At 39.5% G+C, this 17,165-nt stretch overlaps 2 protein-coding genes across 2 annotated transcripts; one reads left to right on the top strand and one right to left on the bottom strand.

The window, feature by feature from the left end:
* Positions 1–356: 356 nt before the first annotated feature.
* c18h1orf194 (chromosome 18 C1orf194 homolog) lies at positions 357–2,414 on the bottom strand. The gene is made up of 5 exons (XM_040153972.1): positions 2,204–2,414; positions 1,098–1,214; positions 873–988; positions 684–793; positions 357–577 (listed from the first exon to the last, which is right to left on the bottom strand). The coding sequence occupies exons 1-4, from the start codon at positions 2,276–2,278 to the stop codon at positions 691–693; spliced, it is 411 nt and encodes a 136-aa protein (XP_040009906.1). The 5' UTR covers positions 2,279–2,414; the 3' UTR covers positions 357–577; positions 684–690.
* Positions 2,415–3,646: 1,232 nt separating this feature from the next.
* elapor1 (endosome-lysosome associated apoptosis and autophagy regulator 1) lies at positions 3,647–16,336 on the top strand. Its single transcript, XM_040153971.1, has 22 exons — positions 3,647–3,781; positions 5,900–6,020; positions 6,190–6,370; positions 6,482–6,629; positions 6,725–6,805; positions 6,922–7,027; positions 7,140–7,289; positions 7,549–7,637; positions 7,795–7,972; positions 8,900–9,028; positions 9,536–9,626; positions 9,739–9,835; positions 9,943–10,080; positions 11,245–11,508; positions 11,905–12,081; positions 12,186–12,345; positions 13,380–13,473; positions 13,648–13,749; positions 13,969–14,095; positions 14,372–14,550; positions 14,710–14,875; positions 14,958–16,336. Exons 1-22 carry the CDS (start codon positions 3,695–3,697, stop codon positions 15,042–15,044), a joined length of 2,952 nt encoding a protein of 983 aa, XP_040009905.1. The 5' UTR covers positions 3,647–3,694; the 3' UTR covers positions 15,045–16,336.
* The last annotated feature ends 829 nt before the right edge of the window (positions 16,337–17,165 follow it).

Here is a 17,165-nt window from a genome sequence, read left to right as displayed (position 1 = left end):
TAAAATCAAAAGTAACATCACCTACAAACAGCGGCATTATTTTGCATTAAAAGCCAAACTATGTAGAAATATACATTAACTTTGAACCTTCATTAAATAGCTAGTTGGTCATTTAAATATCACAGTAATGTGACAGATGAGTGAGGTAAGTGTTTATTTTTATTCAATTGTTTTATTCTTCTGTGCAGTTTTCTTTGGTGTTTATTGAGAGTTTTGTGGTTAAAGTGATTCTGAAATCTAAGAGGAAAAGCATCCATTTTTCACAGTGATTGCTTTCCATGAATCACCTTTCAGTATTCCGTTTTTAATGTATGTCATTTGGAAAAACACAAGCGGTAAAAAAATGCACTGAAAGAATTCCTTTATTTGTTGATGTTGGTAGCAGTTAGGGATAGTAGTACTGGAAACTTCATGGTTAATAGAAGCTGCCATCATTCTCCACGGCGTAGCGCTTGTTTGAAAATGCTTGTTGAGGAAAAATAGGACATTGCATTGGTATTTGGGACACACTTTGCTCCAGACAAAGCCAGATTTTCTCCAGACTCAGTGGGTTTAGGTTGGAGTCAATTGCACCCGTCTAAGATTTGAATCAGAAGCATTAGGTTTGTTAATGTTAGTTTCTAGACGCAGACATTATCTGCTATGATGATAAATTTGGGAATTATAATTTCACTGAACTCCACCTGTGCTTCACTTGATGCTGTAAATGGAGCGCCTCTGTGGGTCAACCCACACTTGGATTTCTTTCTTTTGTTCCTTTTCCAGCATGTCCTGATGGACGTTTTCCTGTTTCCTGCAAAATAACATGAAACGTGATAAGTTAACATGGTTGAATTAAACTCCAGCCTGACCTTGTTATTACAAACGCCCACCTGTTGTCCTCAGAGATCGTCTCCTTCTGGAATAAAATCTGGTTCTTACTCCGGAAGAAGTCCTTGTTGTGATCGTAGACCGACTTCAGCTGGAAGTCAAGGCTGTCATTTGGAGCCTGAGCTCAAGAAAAGAGCGGTGCATTCAAAGTACTGAGGGTCCGTTTGCCGTGAAATATTTTTTTAGTTTCATAAGTGAAGGTCGAAATCACGTTCCCTGGAGCTTACCTGACGCTCGCAATGCATAACACTCCGTCGGGTGCTAGCCAAAGTGGCTGTATCATGGAGGCGACTCCAGGGTTCCTCTGTTTGGGCGATGTGTGTTGGTTTATCATGTGTTTTTCTCTGCACAATGGGAAAGGAGGAAAAATGATTTCCAAATTTACAAAGAAATGATATCTATTTGATGAAATGGACAGCAAATGGACATCATCTTAAGACCTGGACTGATGAATTTCAGGTGATAGTTTTCAAAAAGTGTTTATGCTTTAGAATAAAATCCTGCGAATGTAGTAGACTACATATAGCTGCAATAGGGCTCACCAATAATTGATAACTGTATTATTTGGTTTTATTCTCCAAAGATATTAATTTTGTTACTTTTAATCCACATAATGAGCCAACAATGACTGAGCTCAAACATGTCACACCAGCATGTTGCTTTAGGTAATACCATACTGAAAAAAACGCCATAAAATCAAAATGTGTTATTCAAAATTGAAAATGTTTGGAAGTACAGTTTGCTTAAAGGAGAACCTCAGAGAGATGTGGGACTATTTTTGTGACTGTATTTGGGGTACGATAAAAATTGAGTTTTGTCCAAGAGTTTAAATAGTAAACTGAAACATTTCTTTCCCTGAAGTATCTAGGCTGATGTGTTTAATAGCTCTTTTGAATGTCTTGAAGAAGGACCTTGTGTCAAAATCTATTTTTAAAACCTTCATTATTTCAGTTTTGTGCTTAAATGTTGCATATTCCTAAACTGATTTGTGTTTAATCAAATTAAACATCAGCTGGGTGATAACAGAAGGCCATCAGCTAATTTTTTGTCACAGGGTCCCCTTGCAGATTAATTTGAATACGTAACTAATTTCCGGGAATTAAACAAAGACAGGTAATAGTGGATTATGTTCATTCAAAACAATATAAGTTTATAGTATGTTAGACATCTGACCTTTTATATGTTTAATTAGGGGGAAAAAGTGCTTTATGTCCAGTTTAAAAATAACTTTCAGGATCAAATGTGTATTTTGAACACATAGTTTAGCCTTTAGCTTATGTATTGTTTGGGTACAATGAATATCAGACAGGTTGTTATCAGTAGAAAAACGCACCTGCCGCGGTCTGAAACCACTAAGTGTGAATCCGTTTTCAAACTTTGGAGCGGGGAAAGGATCCCGGCTTGACATCTTCAATGACGACACGATGTCCGGTGAACACAAAACATCATATATCCACAGTTTTGTTGTTGTTGTAGCGTCTACGCTATTCTCGCTAACTCCGGAGTGTTTCCCAACCTCGTCTCTAAGCAACAAAAAACTTCCGTTTAAATCTTTCAAAATAAAACGATTGTGGACGAACCACACGTCAAGGGCCTATTTCATTTGTACGCTGTCGATATTTAAACCAGAGGTGTTCACAACAATGGTGGAAAGTAAATTTGCTCAAGTACTGTACTTAAGTACAATTCTGAGCTACTTGTACTTCACTTGAGTTCTTCCTTTTAATGCTGCTTCACTACATTTCAAGGACAAATATTTCACTGCACAAAATTTAAGATTTTTCATACAAAAAATTATACTTTCTTCTAAAATATAATACATTGCTCAATGTTCAAAATCTCCTTCTTATCAAGTCACTTTAGTCTGTAACTGAGTCGTTAAAGTCAAATTTTCTTTGATGAAAGTAAAAATAAGAAAAAAATTGGCAGCGCAGTAAGAATATTCCAATTTATTTTCAGTGCAGTTATATTTTCTCTCCGTAATTCTTGTGCAGCAATCTGCCTCATTCTGTGTTGTTGAGCTACAGACTCTGCCTTCAAGAGCATTTTAAACAAATGTTTTGAAAAGTAAAAATTCTTGCTGCACTGACAGATTTTTTTTTTTCACTTTTTTTAAACAAAAAAAGTTTTTAGGTCGTAATTATATTCAGAAATGTCTTAATGAGATTTGGGGTTTTGCAGAAGAAACTACAACGGTAAAAGGATATATTTATGGGTCAGTAATAATCATCCTGTAATATAATATATTTGAATGTGTAATACCACCCCATCAAAAGAGCTTTTTTCTCAGTATAATAAATACATTTACTTTTGATACTTATTTGCTGACATCAGTTGTGTAATTTTACTTAAGTAAGCTGTTGAATGAAGGACTTTTAAGTGTAACTGAGTTTTTTTCACAGTGCGCTATTGCTGCTTTTTCTTAAGTGAAGTATCTTTTTTTCCCCACCACTGGTTTACAAACTATTTTGCCACATTTAACTGTGATGTCGGCTTGTAATAATGTCGAAATGGCCACTTAAATAAACACTGTTTTACAAACTCACCACTTAAAGCCATTACCGATAACCGGTCACTTCTACTGTACATGTCCAAATAACACCAGCGGAAGGCAGGTGAAACGCAAGTCAGCGGCCTTTTGTGGTTCAGCGGTGAGTCAGCGGTGAAAAGATGATTCAGAGTAAAAAAAAAACAGGCACCAGAGCCAATCACCTCCCAGTATGTGTTCACCCGCCTCCAGCCGCCGGGCGGGCGACACCTGACGGCGCAGGTCGGCGCTCCGCTCCTTTGTCCCCCATCACTTCGACACTGACGGGAGGCGACGATGCAGCGAGGCCTGACGCACCTGAGCCACGTTTCACTGTGGCTGCTTCTCGCACAGACCTCTGCGGATTTGCCCATGTGCAAAGAGGTGAGGAGACCCCTGTTGCATTGCCGCATTACGAATAACGACCCGTTCAAAGCTAAAAGCGCTCACAGGTGCCAGCTGTTTGTATCGTGTGCACGCAAAGGTTTCATTGGGTAAACTGCTGGAACTTTATAGAAAAATAAATCAAAGTTAAGTTAAGTCTACTGTGCCGTGAGGGCGTTGTGCACCTGTGGGGCTAAACAATATTGGCGTGCAAAATTTCTGAACGTTTCGAAGGATAGCTGACCTAAACCCCCTTAAACTGCTTCACCCCATTACTGTCTGATGATGCAAGGAAACCTGTTCAAGGACTGTGTTGTAAATTTGTATTGAGAACTGACTGTAATTACAAATACATAAAAATGTACATTTTTTTTGATGGGAGTTTTGAATTGGCACGTACCAACCAGTGCGTTTTAGCACGACCAGTGAAACAGTTTGACCTCCTTAACATTATGCCTGTGGGAAAGGAACATGTGTTTACTTTGCAAGTGTTTGAATCATATCAGCCATTCGCTTGTGCTTGCTTCGGTGTTCTCACAGTTATCAGACACTTGTTTTACTAGATCTTCCATATGCTGCATCGCCTACTGTACTCTCCTCACCCTTCCATATCTGTTTTCAGTTTGCATAATAACAGCGATGTTTGATAATACTCCAGACATTTCCTTTTTTTATGAGCTTACGTTACTTCAGAGATCTGTAGGCCCTTATTTTAAGCTTTGTGAGCTAATAAAGCGAAGAGCCCTGGTGCCAGATACTTTTTCCAGGTGAGCTTTTGTTTCCATGCCAGTCCATTGACCATGAGGCACAGCGGTCATGATGTCCCGTTGCCGTGGCTCCCTCATGTTTGTTTGAAGGAGGCGATTAGGCTACAGCACATCTCCACTTTGATGCATTTTTACATCGGATCCTCCCACCCAGGCTCGTGTTCATCTGATACCTCAGCCACAGCTAATGTAGCAGCTCTAATCAAAAACAAAGACCCAGGGCTGCTGGGTGCTGCTGCTGCTGCAGCTGCTGCTGCTGCTCCTGTGTTTCTGTTAACTATTAATCCCAGGATGGTGTTTGTGGGCCTGGATTAGTACTGAGTGACCTTCCTAGGAACATTACAGCAGGCTGTTGACCAATGACTAAATCTTAAGATTGCACTGTGTGTCTGCTCAGTATTCATGACTTGTTTCAGAGGGCGTCAGGTCAACAAGATTACCTTTAACGATATGTCACATCCCAAATAACATCATTACGGGTGGGACAGTGTTTGTCAGCCACCTGCTGTAAGTATCTCCTAAAAGGGGTCAAAGCATGACAGACGAACACAGCAAACGCTTTGCACCTGAGCTCCTGCTGTCTCCCAAGTTCTCCGACAACACTGAAATTAAATGTTTACAAAAGGATTGGGTGAATCACCGTTTCTCGCCCTTTCCCAAGTAAATAAGCTCTCAAGGTGCAGAGTTGCAGCACATCCTTGATAAGTGAGATTAAAACAACAGTTGAGACGGCCTCCTGGGTAAATATTATCCTCGACCACACGGCCAGCCTTTTTAAGAGGCTGGCCGTGTTTTGGAAAGAAAAATTCCCCAGGTAAAAAACAATCTGATTACCTATTTTTACTAACAGCATCACTGTCTTCTTACATGCATGCTGGTTTGCGTCCTTTATCGAGTTGCAACAATTAGTCGTTGAATCAATTATTCGATGATCAGAACATTAATAAGCAACAATTTTAATATTAGTTTGTTTTCTTTTTTAAAAAGACTTTCTGGTTTTACCTTCTCAAATGTGAGGATTCGATGCTTTTCTTTGTCATAAATTAAAGTAAACTGAATTTTTGGGGGTTTTGGGCAGTTGGTTGGACAAAACAAGACATTTGAAGACATCAACTTGGGCTGGGAGAAATTAAAATGGGAATTTTTTTTTTTTCACTTTTTCCTGACATTTTGTAGATAAAACAATCGTTTATTCAAATAATCAGATGACTTGGCAGATGAATTGATGATTAAAATAATCTTTAGTTGTAGCTCTTCTCCTTTATGTATCAACATAATTTATTTATTCTGAGCATATAATGCTTTTTGTATCCAGCTGTGTGAAAGTCACACCTCTGTTATGTCCCCGCAGTCAGATTATCACTTTGAGTACACAGAGTGTGACGTGCTCGGGTCACGATGGAGAGTGGCCGTTCCCAACAAAGCCGACACATGCACAGGTCTACCAGATCCAGTCAAGGGCACTCAGTGCTGTGAGTTTCCTACTTTTACATCTTATTTTATACGTTGTCTCAAAACCCTCCATCTGCATTGCAGATTTACCGTGTAAATAATAAACTTTATCTGTTCATTTCCATGTGAACATCTGCATGAAGCTTGACTTCTCTGTTTTTGCCCCTTTTCCGTCTTTTCCTCTTACAGCCTTCTCCTGTAGCGAGGGAGAGTTCCTCGACATGCAGTCGCAGACGTGCCAGAAGTGCGCTGCAGGCACCTACTCTCTGGGCACCGGTGTGGCCTTTGATGAGTGGGACAGCCTGCCGACAGGTTTTGTCACCCACGGGGTGACCACAAACGGCGGGGATGCCAACACACACTGCTCCAAGTTAGTATATACTGTATTGTACTGTATTGGCTTATTGATCGATTGAAGTCCTTGGTGTTTCTTGGTTTCAAGAAACTCATCAAGCTGTTTCTGCTGCTGTTGTTTTTCTAGCTCAACCTGGACACCAAAGGGTGATTACATAGTCTCAAACTCAGATGAGTGCACTGCAATGCTGTCCTATGCCGTAAGCCTGAAGAAACCTGGAACCGTGTCCTTTGAGTATTTCTACCCTGACAACAGTATCTACTTTGAGTTCTTTGTAAGTGTTTTAAAGTGACTGTTGATGCTGACAAGGGTGGCTGTTTTCGGGGGGAATATTTGGTGACCTCTTGCTCTTTTCTCCCGCTCCTGTAGGTGCAGAATGACCAGTGTCAGTCTACAGACTCCGAAAGCCGGTGGATGAAGCTCTCAGAGAACAACTGGAGTAAATACGAGGTCTGTCCGAGTGTAGCTTTAGCACGAAACCACACTTGCTGGCATCAACATTATGTCTCTGCTCCTCTCTATCTCTTCTGTTCCTCTTTCATTTTTTTAAAACTGACTCTGTGCAGGTTGAGCTGAATAATGGCAATAATGTGCTGTACTGGAGAACCACTGCGTACACTCTGTTGGGCAGTGCTGTCAAACCTGTGCTGTTAAGAAACATTGCCATCTCAGGTAGATCAACACCTGTAGAGTGTAGGGTGCAGCAGTTCTAAACATTTGTTCACTCCTCGACTCCTTTTTTCTTTTGTCAATGATTAAAAGTTGATCAACGGTCTTATTCCAGGGGTGGCATACACATCAGAGTGTTTCCATTGTAAACCTGGCACTCACAGTGCAAAACCTGGATCTGCCCGCTGCGCCCCCTGCCCTGCTGATACCTACTCCACTAAGGGTGCCACTGTTTGCCATCAGTGTGAACTAGACAAATATGCAGGTATCAGTGTTTGCATTTCTAACGCTCTATCCACAAAGAGAGTCATATCACATATGTGTTCTTTAACTTGGTATAATTTTTGCAGATCTGTCTCTACTTAAAACCACTGTGTATTTGCATGTGGCCACATATGTAAAGCAACTGTTTAAGAGGTTGCAGAGTGTGTACGGTTGGTCTTATCATGGTATCTTAATGTGAGCTGTGTGTTTTCCCTCGTCACCGCCGGCTGTTTCCCCTGGCTTGGTTTCTGTTTTTTCAGAGGCTGGTTCAGGGAGCTGCAAACCGAGACCTGCATGTACAAACAGTGACTACTTGTACACTCACACTCCCTGTGACGCTGAGGGAAAGGTAATGCAGGCAAAAAGACATGACTCGGGGAAAGCAGCATTTGTGCAGGTTCAGTAGAAGTGAACACTTCTACAATTCTGCTAGCCACAACCACCACATAAATCGTCTGGGCTGATTGTGTGTGTCACATTCATGTCTGGCTTGTTGTGCGTCTCAGACCCAGCTCATGTACAAGTGGATTGAACCTAAGATCTGCAATGAGACAAGTGAAGGAGCGGTGGAGCTTCCCGCATCGGGGGAGAAGCAGACCTGTCCACCGTGTAACCCGGGTTTCTTTGTCACCAACTCCTCCACCTGTGAGCCCTGCATCAACGGTTTCTACTCAAATGGAACAGGTGCAGGATCAGCACACTCCTTATACAGCATTTTCCTGTAGTTAATGTCAGCCTGATGGGTTTATTTTGCAGGGACATATGTGTACTTACCAAAGAGGTTGATTTGAGCCTAAATAACAATTAATAGAATTTTATTAAAAGCTAATTAACAGGTTTGTGCCAAAACAGGATTGTTTACAGTGACTAGGCACTAAACATGACCAAAATTGATCAGATGTCTTGACTGCAGATTGATGTATGTATAAGAGTATAAGAAACAGTGATCCAAGTCCAGAAACAAGTGACAGAGAGCATTCAGTGACTACTTAGTACTGAGTAATCAACAAAGCCATGTAAAGCCGAGTGATTGATTAATTGATTGATGAAGTAAATATAGTGGACATATGCATACGTATACACACATACTTATATTTAAATATCCGCACACACTCACATATACTGTATATACAGACATGTATACACAATTTTTAGCGAGGTATTTAAGGGACAAGGCAAGCCGTCTTACATTTTAAAGTCTCTTATCTGCGGTCAGACGGAAGTCATGTGATGTGTGGATGTGTTGATTGAGGAGGTGATCAGTGTCATCTGCTTTGGTGAGTGATATGCATGTGATGGCTCTGTTGTTGAGGTCTGAGAGAACGAGTGTAGGGAGGCTCGTGATTTTGGAGGCTGTATGTCTGATAATGTTTAGTTTGTTTTCGCTGGAGATAGTTGTCATTGTGGAGAAGCAACAGAATCGGAATTATGCTTGGTGCAGAAACAACATTTGTTAAAGTAAAAACATATAGTCAAGTTAAGTCAGTTTTATTTATATAGCCCATTATCACATATCACAAATTTATTCGCGGAGCTTAACATTCTGTACAGCATAGCTCATCTTCTATCCTTCTGTTTCCAGTGACATAATAATGCATTATTTACTCACAGCCTGTGCTAAGTGCCCTGTTGGCACAGAGCCGGTGGTGGGCTTCGAGTACAAATGGTGGAACACGATGCCAAGGAACATGAAGAGCTCCATCTTCACACGAGAGTTCGGCAGCTCCGACCACAGCACGGGTAAGAGACTTAAGATTCGGCTCAGAGTATGGCCTGATGAAAATAATCAGAGTCAAAAAATGTCTCCAGGGTACTTCTTAGACCAGAAAAGGAGTAGAATTATTTTTAAAAAAAAGGTAGAGGTTGAAGGAAAGCACAAACTTTACACCAAGGAACCATTCATTTGAGAGAATTACCACACAGAACAAAACAGCCTCAGCACTTGACAAAATAACCTTAACTAAAGGTCCGATGGTGCAAAAGTTGGTAAGCACACCTTGAGTTAAGTTTATTTTGTCAAATTAATTTTTCCAAGGTCAAGATTGAACTGACATGTTCAGCCTCAGAATTGTTTACAGCAATAGTTCTACAAACTCGTGCTTTAATCCTTATTTATAAGTATGTTAAAGAAGGTATTTTGAAAAGATTAAATGATATGCAATGTGAAAGGCCACCCGAATTATTGTGAGTCTGTGTGTGTTGTTGGTTGGACATCATAGGAATGTGTTACTGTTTTTTTAATCACAGCATGGGAGGTGGCTGGAGAGTATGTTTACACCACCCCTGGGGATCAGGACACAGACTATCTGATGCTCATGCTCAATGTCCCTGGATACAGGTGAAGTCAAACTTTTCTTTTGAAGGAATTACACATAAAACTCTATATACAGCACATGTGCATTATATCGTAGTGTAGGTAAATTGGAATGAAATGCCATGTGTCTCCACAGGCTGCCTCAGTCACTGGCCAAAGACAGTGAACTTTCTCGCATCACCTTTGTGTTTGAGACCACGTGTACGGCCGACTGCAAACTCTACTTCCTAGCTGTGAGTAGAATGAGTGCATTTTGTCGCACGTGTGCTTCAGGTGATGACAAAGAAGTCACGCTTGACGCGAGTATGAATACATATGGGGCGAATGTATTTCCCTGCAGGGTTATAATCAGTGGAATAACGACGTGGTGGAGCAGTGGAAAGGCAGCAAAGGGAAACAGTCGTACTCCTACCTGATCCAGAGCAACAGCACCGTCAGCTTCACCTGGACATTTCAACGAACGGAGACATTTAACATGGTGAGACGCAGCAGCACATCCCAAATATCAGTGTTGATCTGAAAACAGTGGGCTGTTTTTGTTTTGTTTCATTAAATTAAAGGTGACCTAGTTACATTCAGCAGGATTTCTGAATTCCCTCTTTGTGTCTCAGTATTCTTTGCTTTGGCTCATCAGAGAGAAAACATGCTGATGATCATTAGTAGACTTTATTGTAAATGTGAAAACATCATGTGAAGAAGACATAAAAACAACAATGTTCTTGACCTTCAGAAAGGACTCTCATTATCCGGTGTAGCATAATAGTATAAACTCATTTTAACAGTGCGTTAGGAACGGCAAGAGAGCAAGAGAATGAAGCACCAAATTTGGTGAGAAATACTGTAAATATATTTACAAAGAATGGCTGTAAATGTTTTAAATCATCACCAGGATTTGTTATGACATGACTGCTGCGGCATCATGTTTCTTCTGGCTGATTCGTGGAGGGTTTTTGCACTGACAGAGGACAGTGGGTTTGTCCCGAACAAATATTGCACTTAACTCTAGAGGGCAGTCTGGAGCTTTGTGTCCGTTTCAAAGAAATCAAAATGACCTTTGTTCTACTTATACTGTGGTGGAAGAAGTACTCAGATCTTTTACTTGAAGTGCATTCCTCCATTTAAAATTTGACTTACTAGCACAAAAGTATTAGCATGAAAATATACTTAAATCATCCAAAGTAAAAGCAGTCATTATACACAATGTTTACATTGCTTGAATGTTGCAGCTCATAAAGGTGGAGCTAATTTTAATCACTTTATATTCTGCTGGGTAGTTTGTGAATTTTCCCCCAGGAACAATCAAGTCTTATCATTGCCTACAATAATACATGATAATTGTTTGTTGATTATATCTTATATTTCTAATATGAATCTGCAAAGAAACTAGTAACTAACGTAAATAAATGTAGTGCAGCAATAAGTGGAATATTTGTACCTGAATTGTAGTGGAGTGGATGTAGAAAGTAACAGAAAATGGAAATAGCCAAGTCATGTACAAGGACCTCGAAATTGTACTTAAGTACAGTACTTGATTAAATGTATTTAGTTACTTTCCAGCACTGAAAATAATGTTCGTTTAAGTACCACACTGTGTGTAGAGTGACTCACTGGTGAATGATACCTAATGTTTCTTTTCCCTCAGGAGAGGAAATACAGCGGTGACAAAGCAAAAATCTATGCCATCCACATTACAAACGTGGTCGGAGGTGTAGCCTCGCAGTGTCGCCGCTGTGCCCTGAGCTCTGCTAAGGCCAACTCCGCCTGTGTTCCCTGTCCACCGGGACACTACATGGTCACCGGGACAGGGGTGTGTAAGAGATGCTCGCCCAACACCTTCATCAGGGCAGAGCAGCCTGTCGGAGAGGCCGCTTGTGTTCAGTGTGGTCCAAACACAAAAAGAAACAAGGTGAGGAGAACAAAAGCCTGTCCACCTGAAGAACTCTAAATACAAAGCTATGACTAAATCTGTCAGGCCATAAATGTATCCCGGGCCATTGATGACAGAATTCATGTCCTCAGGGTTTTTTCTGGGAATTTAAGGATTTTAATGTAATTAAAATAAAAGTGAAATAATAATGCAATTATGACAATAAAATAAATTACGTTAAACATGATTTAGTACTTATTTGCCTGGCAATGTGCAGAGGGCGTTTAAAAAGAATAAGGTGTTTAAATGCGCCTTTATTTTAGTTAATATATATCATCTGTCCTATTTGGGTTTCCCACATTAATCCGCCCACTGCAAACAGAATATGATGTGCTTGTAAATGTATCTGTTGACCCCCCTGGCTTCATCCCCCAGGCTTACTCAGGTTGTCTCAGTGACTGTACGCTGGACGTGCAGACGAGAGGAGGAGCACTGCTGCACTATGACTTCTCTCCTCTGTCCAACGTCACCGGCCTCCACAGCAGCCCCAGCTTCACCAACAAAGGCCTGAGATATTTCCATCGCTTTAATTTGTGTCTGTGTGGGAAAGAGGTGAGAAAGCTGTGATCCTGATGTTTTTTCTTTTTGTTAAAAAAGAAAAAATACATTTTTTTTTAGTGCGACATGCATCGTAACCTGCCGTGTTTCTCGTACAGGGCCGTGCGCCAGCCACCTGTATTGACAATGTAACAGAGAGTGGGACGGGACGGAGAGAGGTCAAAGGTTACATCTGCCAGTCCACTGTGGTTCCCTCTGAAATCAGGAGTCAGAGCGTGGTGTCCTCCCAGCCTTTCCTTATCGCTGACTCAATCATTGGTATGGATTGAATGCTGTAGCCAGCTATTACTGTAAATGAGAGGACATGTTTGGAAGATTTGTTTCAACACAAATTTCAGTCAATTGCTGAAAAGTCTGCGAAAAATTTCCAAATATTAATTAAGGGCAGTACACACCGGCAGCACCCTCTGTTTTCTGTGCAAGTCCACACACACTGGCGGTGTGTGGCATCAGGATTTTACGTCTCTCTATATTTGTCTGCGTCCATGTGTGTCATTACAATTTCTTGCTGAATTTTCACACAAGTCTTAAACTTAAGTACTTAAGGATGTTTTTTCCCCAAACTTTTAACTCATTGCCAGTTTAGTCGTGAGTATTTAATAGAAGAATAGAGAAAAACATTTTCAGGAGCTTTAACTGCTCTTTTTACTACGACTAGTAGTACTTCAGCTACTATTTTTTAGCATCAATTATTTAGTCTGCTGGGATGTAGGGCCATGCCTAATTGTGAATGAATTATACATTATGTAATTATTTTTTTTCTGTCTCACTGGTTCCCAATCTCAGGCTTGAGACCCCCACAATGTATCACAAGCTGAATCTAAGGGGTTGTAAGATTATTACCAGGGTACGAAATAAGAAGAAATTCTGCTAAATTATGTTTACTTTTTCACATTTTTCTCTTAATATTTCTAATGTCAGCTTCCCTATCTTAGCTCTTATTTCTTATCTCAGCTCAACATAAGCGTGGTAACTGTGTCACTGTGAGCCTGTTTGAGTATTTTGAAGTTGGCATTTCACTCACAAACCCAAGCGTCTCGATTCACACTTGTCGTGTCGTTTTGCCTGTTCAGGTCTCTAAAAACAATTCAGATGAAACAGTCTAAAAAGGGCCGATCCCTCTTTGATTTAGCTGCTCACAGCTCACACACAAATACATCCTGTGATGAGGCATCAAAATGGACAGTGCTTTGTGGGGTTGCTAGAGAAAGAGTTTGGGAGCCACCGGTTTACACCGTATGCATGCCACTTGTCAGATGACAAAAGTATGTTGCATGTTGTTGTTCTAAAAGGTGTGACCACTGACACAACGCTGAGCAGCATCTCTTCTCCAAAATGGTTGTTCCCCTCTGCGTCCGGCCTGCCAGATGTCATATTCTATTACAAGTAAAAAGGATCACCATTTATTCTGTTTTGTTCATCCACTGTGATGCTTTTAAAAAACATATGCTTAATAGTAAATTTTTGATACTGGAAGTTTTATCATTTGTTATACAATGAAAAACAAACACATGGTGGAAGTTAAGAGCTTTATGTTCGTCACTTTTGCGATGTTTCCAGGTCCAGTGAGACGACTCAGGCTTGCAAACAAGGCAGGTCAGCCACGATCAGACTGAGGTGCAATCCCACTGTGACGGCCAAAGACCACATCACACTGCCGAGGTACCTTACACCGTAACCAAACTCAGCTTTTCACCTGGCAAGAGTCGTCCACACAACATCTGATTTGACACATATACCGTATTTCACCAGCAATATTTGGCACTAACACATCACAAATTGAGATCTCTGAAGCTGAACTGTGGGCAAAGTGGCACCTCTGGGATCATTGTTGTCACGAAAAGCTCGCAAACGTTTCTCTTACCTTGTTTCCCTCCACAGTAACTGTTCAGAGGGGACGTGTGACGGTTGTACTTTCCACTTTCTGTGGCAGAGCCAGCATGCGTGTCCACTCTGCACCAAAAACCACTACAGAGAGATCGTCAGCGCTTGTATCCAGGGAATACAGGTAGGGCTGCGCAGGCATGGACATACTGACAAAAATCATTCACCTCCTCAACCCTACAAAAAATCATCTCAGATCAGTCACAAATTCATGCTGTGTGTAGAGAAGTACTTAAAGATAAATATACCAATTATAGTCTACAGTCTTGCATTTTACTTAAAGGTAGCGTCCTGTACGTGCGATACAGATACACTGAAGCACTGGAACAAAGAGATATTCTTCTAATGGTTAAGGGGACATCTAAAGGAATACTTCAACATTTTGAGGATTCTGTTGCAGAGAACCACCTATATTTGGCAGCAGCCGTTGCAGTGTTACGGAGGAGTGTCCCTACCAGCGCAAAAAGTCAGTGCTTGTGTGACTCTGGATTTCTGGCTCAAGTTTGGCGTTTCCACGGGAACGATCGCTGCTGTGCTACTCATCAGCATCAGCTGCTATTTCTGGAAGAAGACACGCAAGTGAGACTACTGAGCTTCACATTTTCTTTGGTGTTTGTTGAAGCACTGATTTGTCACAATAGTAAATAAAATCAAAGCTACAACCTAAACTAATAGTATGAAAATATTTTGAATTGGATTTTTTTTTTACATTTTATTTCTGTCATCCTCCACCTGCAGGTTGCAGTATAAATACTCCAAGCTGATGATGAGCTCTGGGGGTAAAGAGTGCGAGCTGCCCACTGCAGACAGCTGTGCAATAATGGAAGGAGAGGACGCAGAGGATGACCTCATGGACCTCACCAGGAAATCCTTCTTCACCAAAATAAATTCCTTCTCACGAGCGGTCAGTAAACGCTCCATCCACGCAAACACTTACAGTATAAGGCTAGTTGTCATGCTTCATGTTACTATCAATGTGTTTTCAGAGGACGTCGGATGGATTCGACTCGGTTCCACTTAAGTCGTCATCTTCAGGCCACCAAAGAGACGATGAAGACTCCGATGATGCTTAAATCAGAGGATGAACAGATCTTTCTGCAGAGGGACTGTTAGATTTTAGATTGGTTTGACATCAGTGCAGCTCCAACACATTTCTTTGTGGAGTCATAGAAAACAGAGATGGGCTGTGAATGTTTTTTCTTTATTACAAAAGATATAGGCTTACTGAGGGAGTTTTATAATAATGTCAGTGTCAGTTTTATTTCGTATTATTGGTCATTTGTTAGGTTTCCAAACCTAATATTGAAATACAAAGTCTCCATATTGGGGATATTGTGTATTTTCAAAGCCCACCGTGAATTTCAAAATGATCTAAGACCCAAACTATAGATAAAGTAACACTTTTTGTAGATCTGCGAGGCTGTGCACATTTTACATAACTGTTACTATGTACTTCATTTTTTGTCTTTTTTTTGTCTTTTTTTGTTTTTGTTTTATTAGACCAGCCATCTAGTTCAGTCAACTTTATATGGTAGTATGTGAATTAAATTTTGTTTTGGATTTTGATAACCTTTTATGCTGCACCTAAGATTATGATTGAATTTTGTTTTACTGTGAAGTAAAGACATTTTCTACACTGAAAAAGCAACAAATGTGCATCTCTGGGAATTAAGAATAACCTTTAAAGCTGCGTTCAGGTGCTCCTTGTAAGATTATATTGCAGAGCACGAAAAAATTATATCACTTCACGATATTTATATTATATATAATACCTAAAATATAGTATATATAGTACTTTTTTGCCACTTCTTTATATGTTTATATGTTTTTTTCATGTGATTGAAAAAATGCCTCTATATCAAAAGTGTTTTTTGTAGTTGTTGGTTTAATTAAAAAAACAAACAAATAGAAGGAATTTAAACTCAAATATAAGAATTATGTTAATAACTGAATATGCTAATAATAAAATAATAGATTTTTACTAAACATTGCTGCATATTGATGACCTGATACCAAAGTGAACAGGTGGAAAACATATATTATTAATAAAAATGTATTAATTAGACATGATCATGAAGCTTTTCTGTAATTTTCCATGGAACAATCAAATTACTTGTCCACAACACATTTTAAATGTCACATCTTGGTAAATTAAATATGATTATGAGCATTGGTGGAATGTAAATAAGGAATTTACTCAAGTATTTTACTTAAGTACTTCAATTTTCTGCTACTTTATACTTCAACTTCAGTAAAATTGAGAATTAAATATTGTACTTCTAACTTGCCTCACAATTATCTGTCAGCTATAGATGGCGGTTACTTTGCAGATTAAGATTTTTACTTATAAAACGTGATCATCATATAAAAATATGTATTTTTTTTTATAGATTAACTACACATTAGAATAGAAAATTATTAATATTAAACCCTCCTTGTACATCTAAAACATTAAAATGCTGTTTACACATTAATGCATTAGTAATAATCATCGTGTAATAAACTATAAAATAATATAACACTGACATGGGCCACTCTGTTGCATTGTAAATATTTTTACTTTCGATACTGTAAGTACATTTTGCTGGTCATAATTTTGTACTGTTACATAAGTAAATGTTTGAAGGCCTAACTTATAATTGAGTACAACATTGTTTTTTCTGATACTTTTACTCAAGTAAAGGATCTGAATAATCATTCCTCCAACAGTGGTTGTACTTACCATTTCAGAATAATGTATATATAATATATATATATAACCGGATTATAATTATTGATGCACATAACTTTAATGTTGCAGCCAATAGCCTCAAGGTGGCGTTAATTATGATTACTCTATATACTCATCAATAAAGTTTCATCTTAACCTATAAAACTACATCACAATTTATTTGTTGATTATATTTTATTAGTATGATTCCTCAAGCTGCCAGTTTATTAGGTACATCTGGCTAAAACTCATGCAGTATTATACAACAGTCCTGCAATAAATCCTCCTTCATGGGGGTTATAATGTTTAGTTTCTGTTGAATCTGTTTCAAAGAGGTGCCGATTCAATTTCGTGGTCATTTTGGAGGCTGCAGTTTGTGGTGCTGTTGAATTCTATTGCGCTATAGGGACAGGTGTTTCTATTATTTTGACCACCCCGTTTATATCAATGAGGGTAGGCTAAATACCAGAAAAAAAAGCTCTGT

Source organism: Xiphias gladius, chromosome 18 (genome assembly GCF_016859285.1).
Source record: "Xiphias gladius isolate SHS-SW01 ecotype Sanya breed wild chromosome 18, ASM1685928v1, whole genome shotgun sequence".
In the NCBI taxonomy this organism is placed as follows: domain Eukaryota; kingdom Metazoa; phylum Chordata; class Actinopteri; order Istiophoriformes; family Xiphiidae; genus Xiphias; species Xiphias gladius.
The sequence above is the reverse complement of the archived record's forward strand: the minus strand, read 5'-3'. Positions and strand labels throughout refer to the sequence as shown.

What these genes read in the sequence shown, in the direction of transcription:
- elapor1 (XM_040153971.1), top strand. Translation starts at nt 3,695, where the DNA reads ATGCAGCGAGGCCTGACGCACCTGAGCCACGTTTCACTGTGGCTGCTT. An exon ending in GTATCTACTTTGAGTTCTTT is followed by an intron (nt 6,630 to 6,724) that starts GTAAGTGTTTTA and finishes CCGCTCCTGTAG; the next exon opens with GTGCAGAATGACCAGTGTCA. An exon ending in TATCGCTGACTCAATCATTG is followed by an intron (nt 12,346 to 13,379) that starts GTATGGATTGAA and finishes TTGTTCTAAAAG; the next exon opens with GTGTGACCACTGACACAACG.
- c18h1orf194 (XM_040153972.1), bottom strand. Translation starts at nt 2,278, where the DNA reads ATGTCAAGCCGGGATCCTTTCCCCGCTCCAAAGTTTGAAAACGGATTC. An exon ending in GTGGTTTCAGACCGCGGCAG is followed by an intron (nt 1,215 to 2,203) that starts GTGCGTTTTTCT and finishes CCCATTGTGCAG; the next exon opens with AGAAAAACACATGATAAACC. An exon ending in TTATGCATTGCGAGCGTCAG is followed by an intron (nt 989 to 1,097) that starts GTAAGCTCCAGG and finishes TCTTGAGCTCAG; the next exon opens with GCTCCAAATGACAGCCTTGA.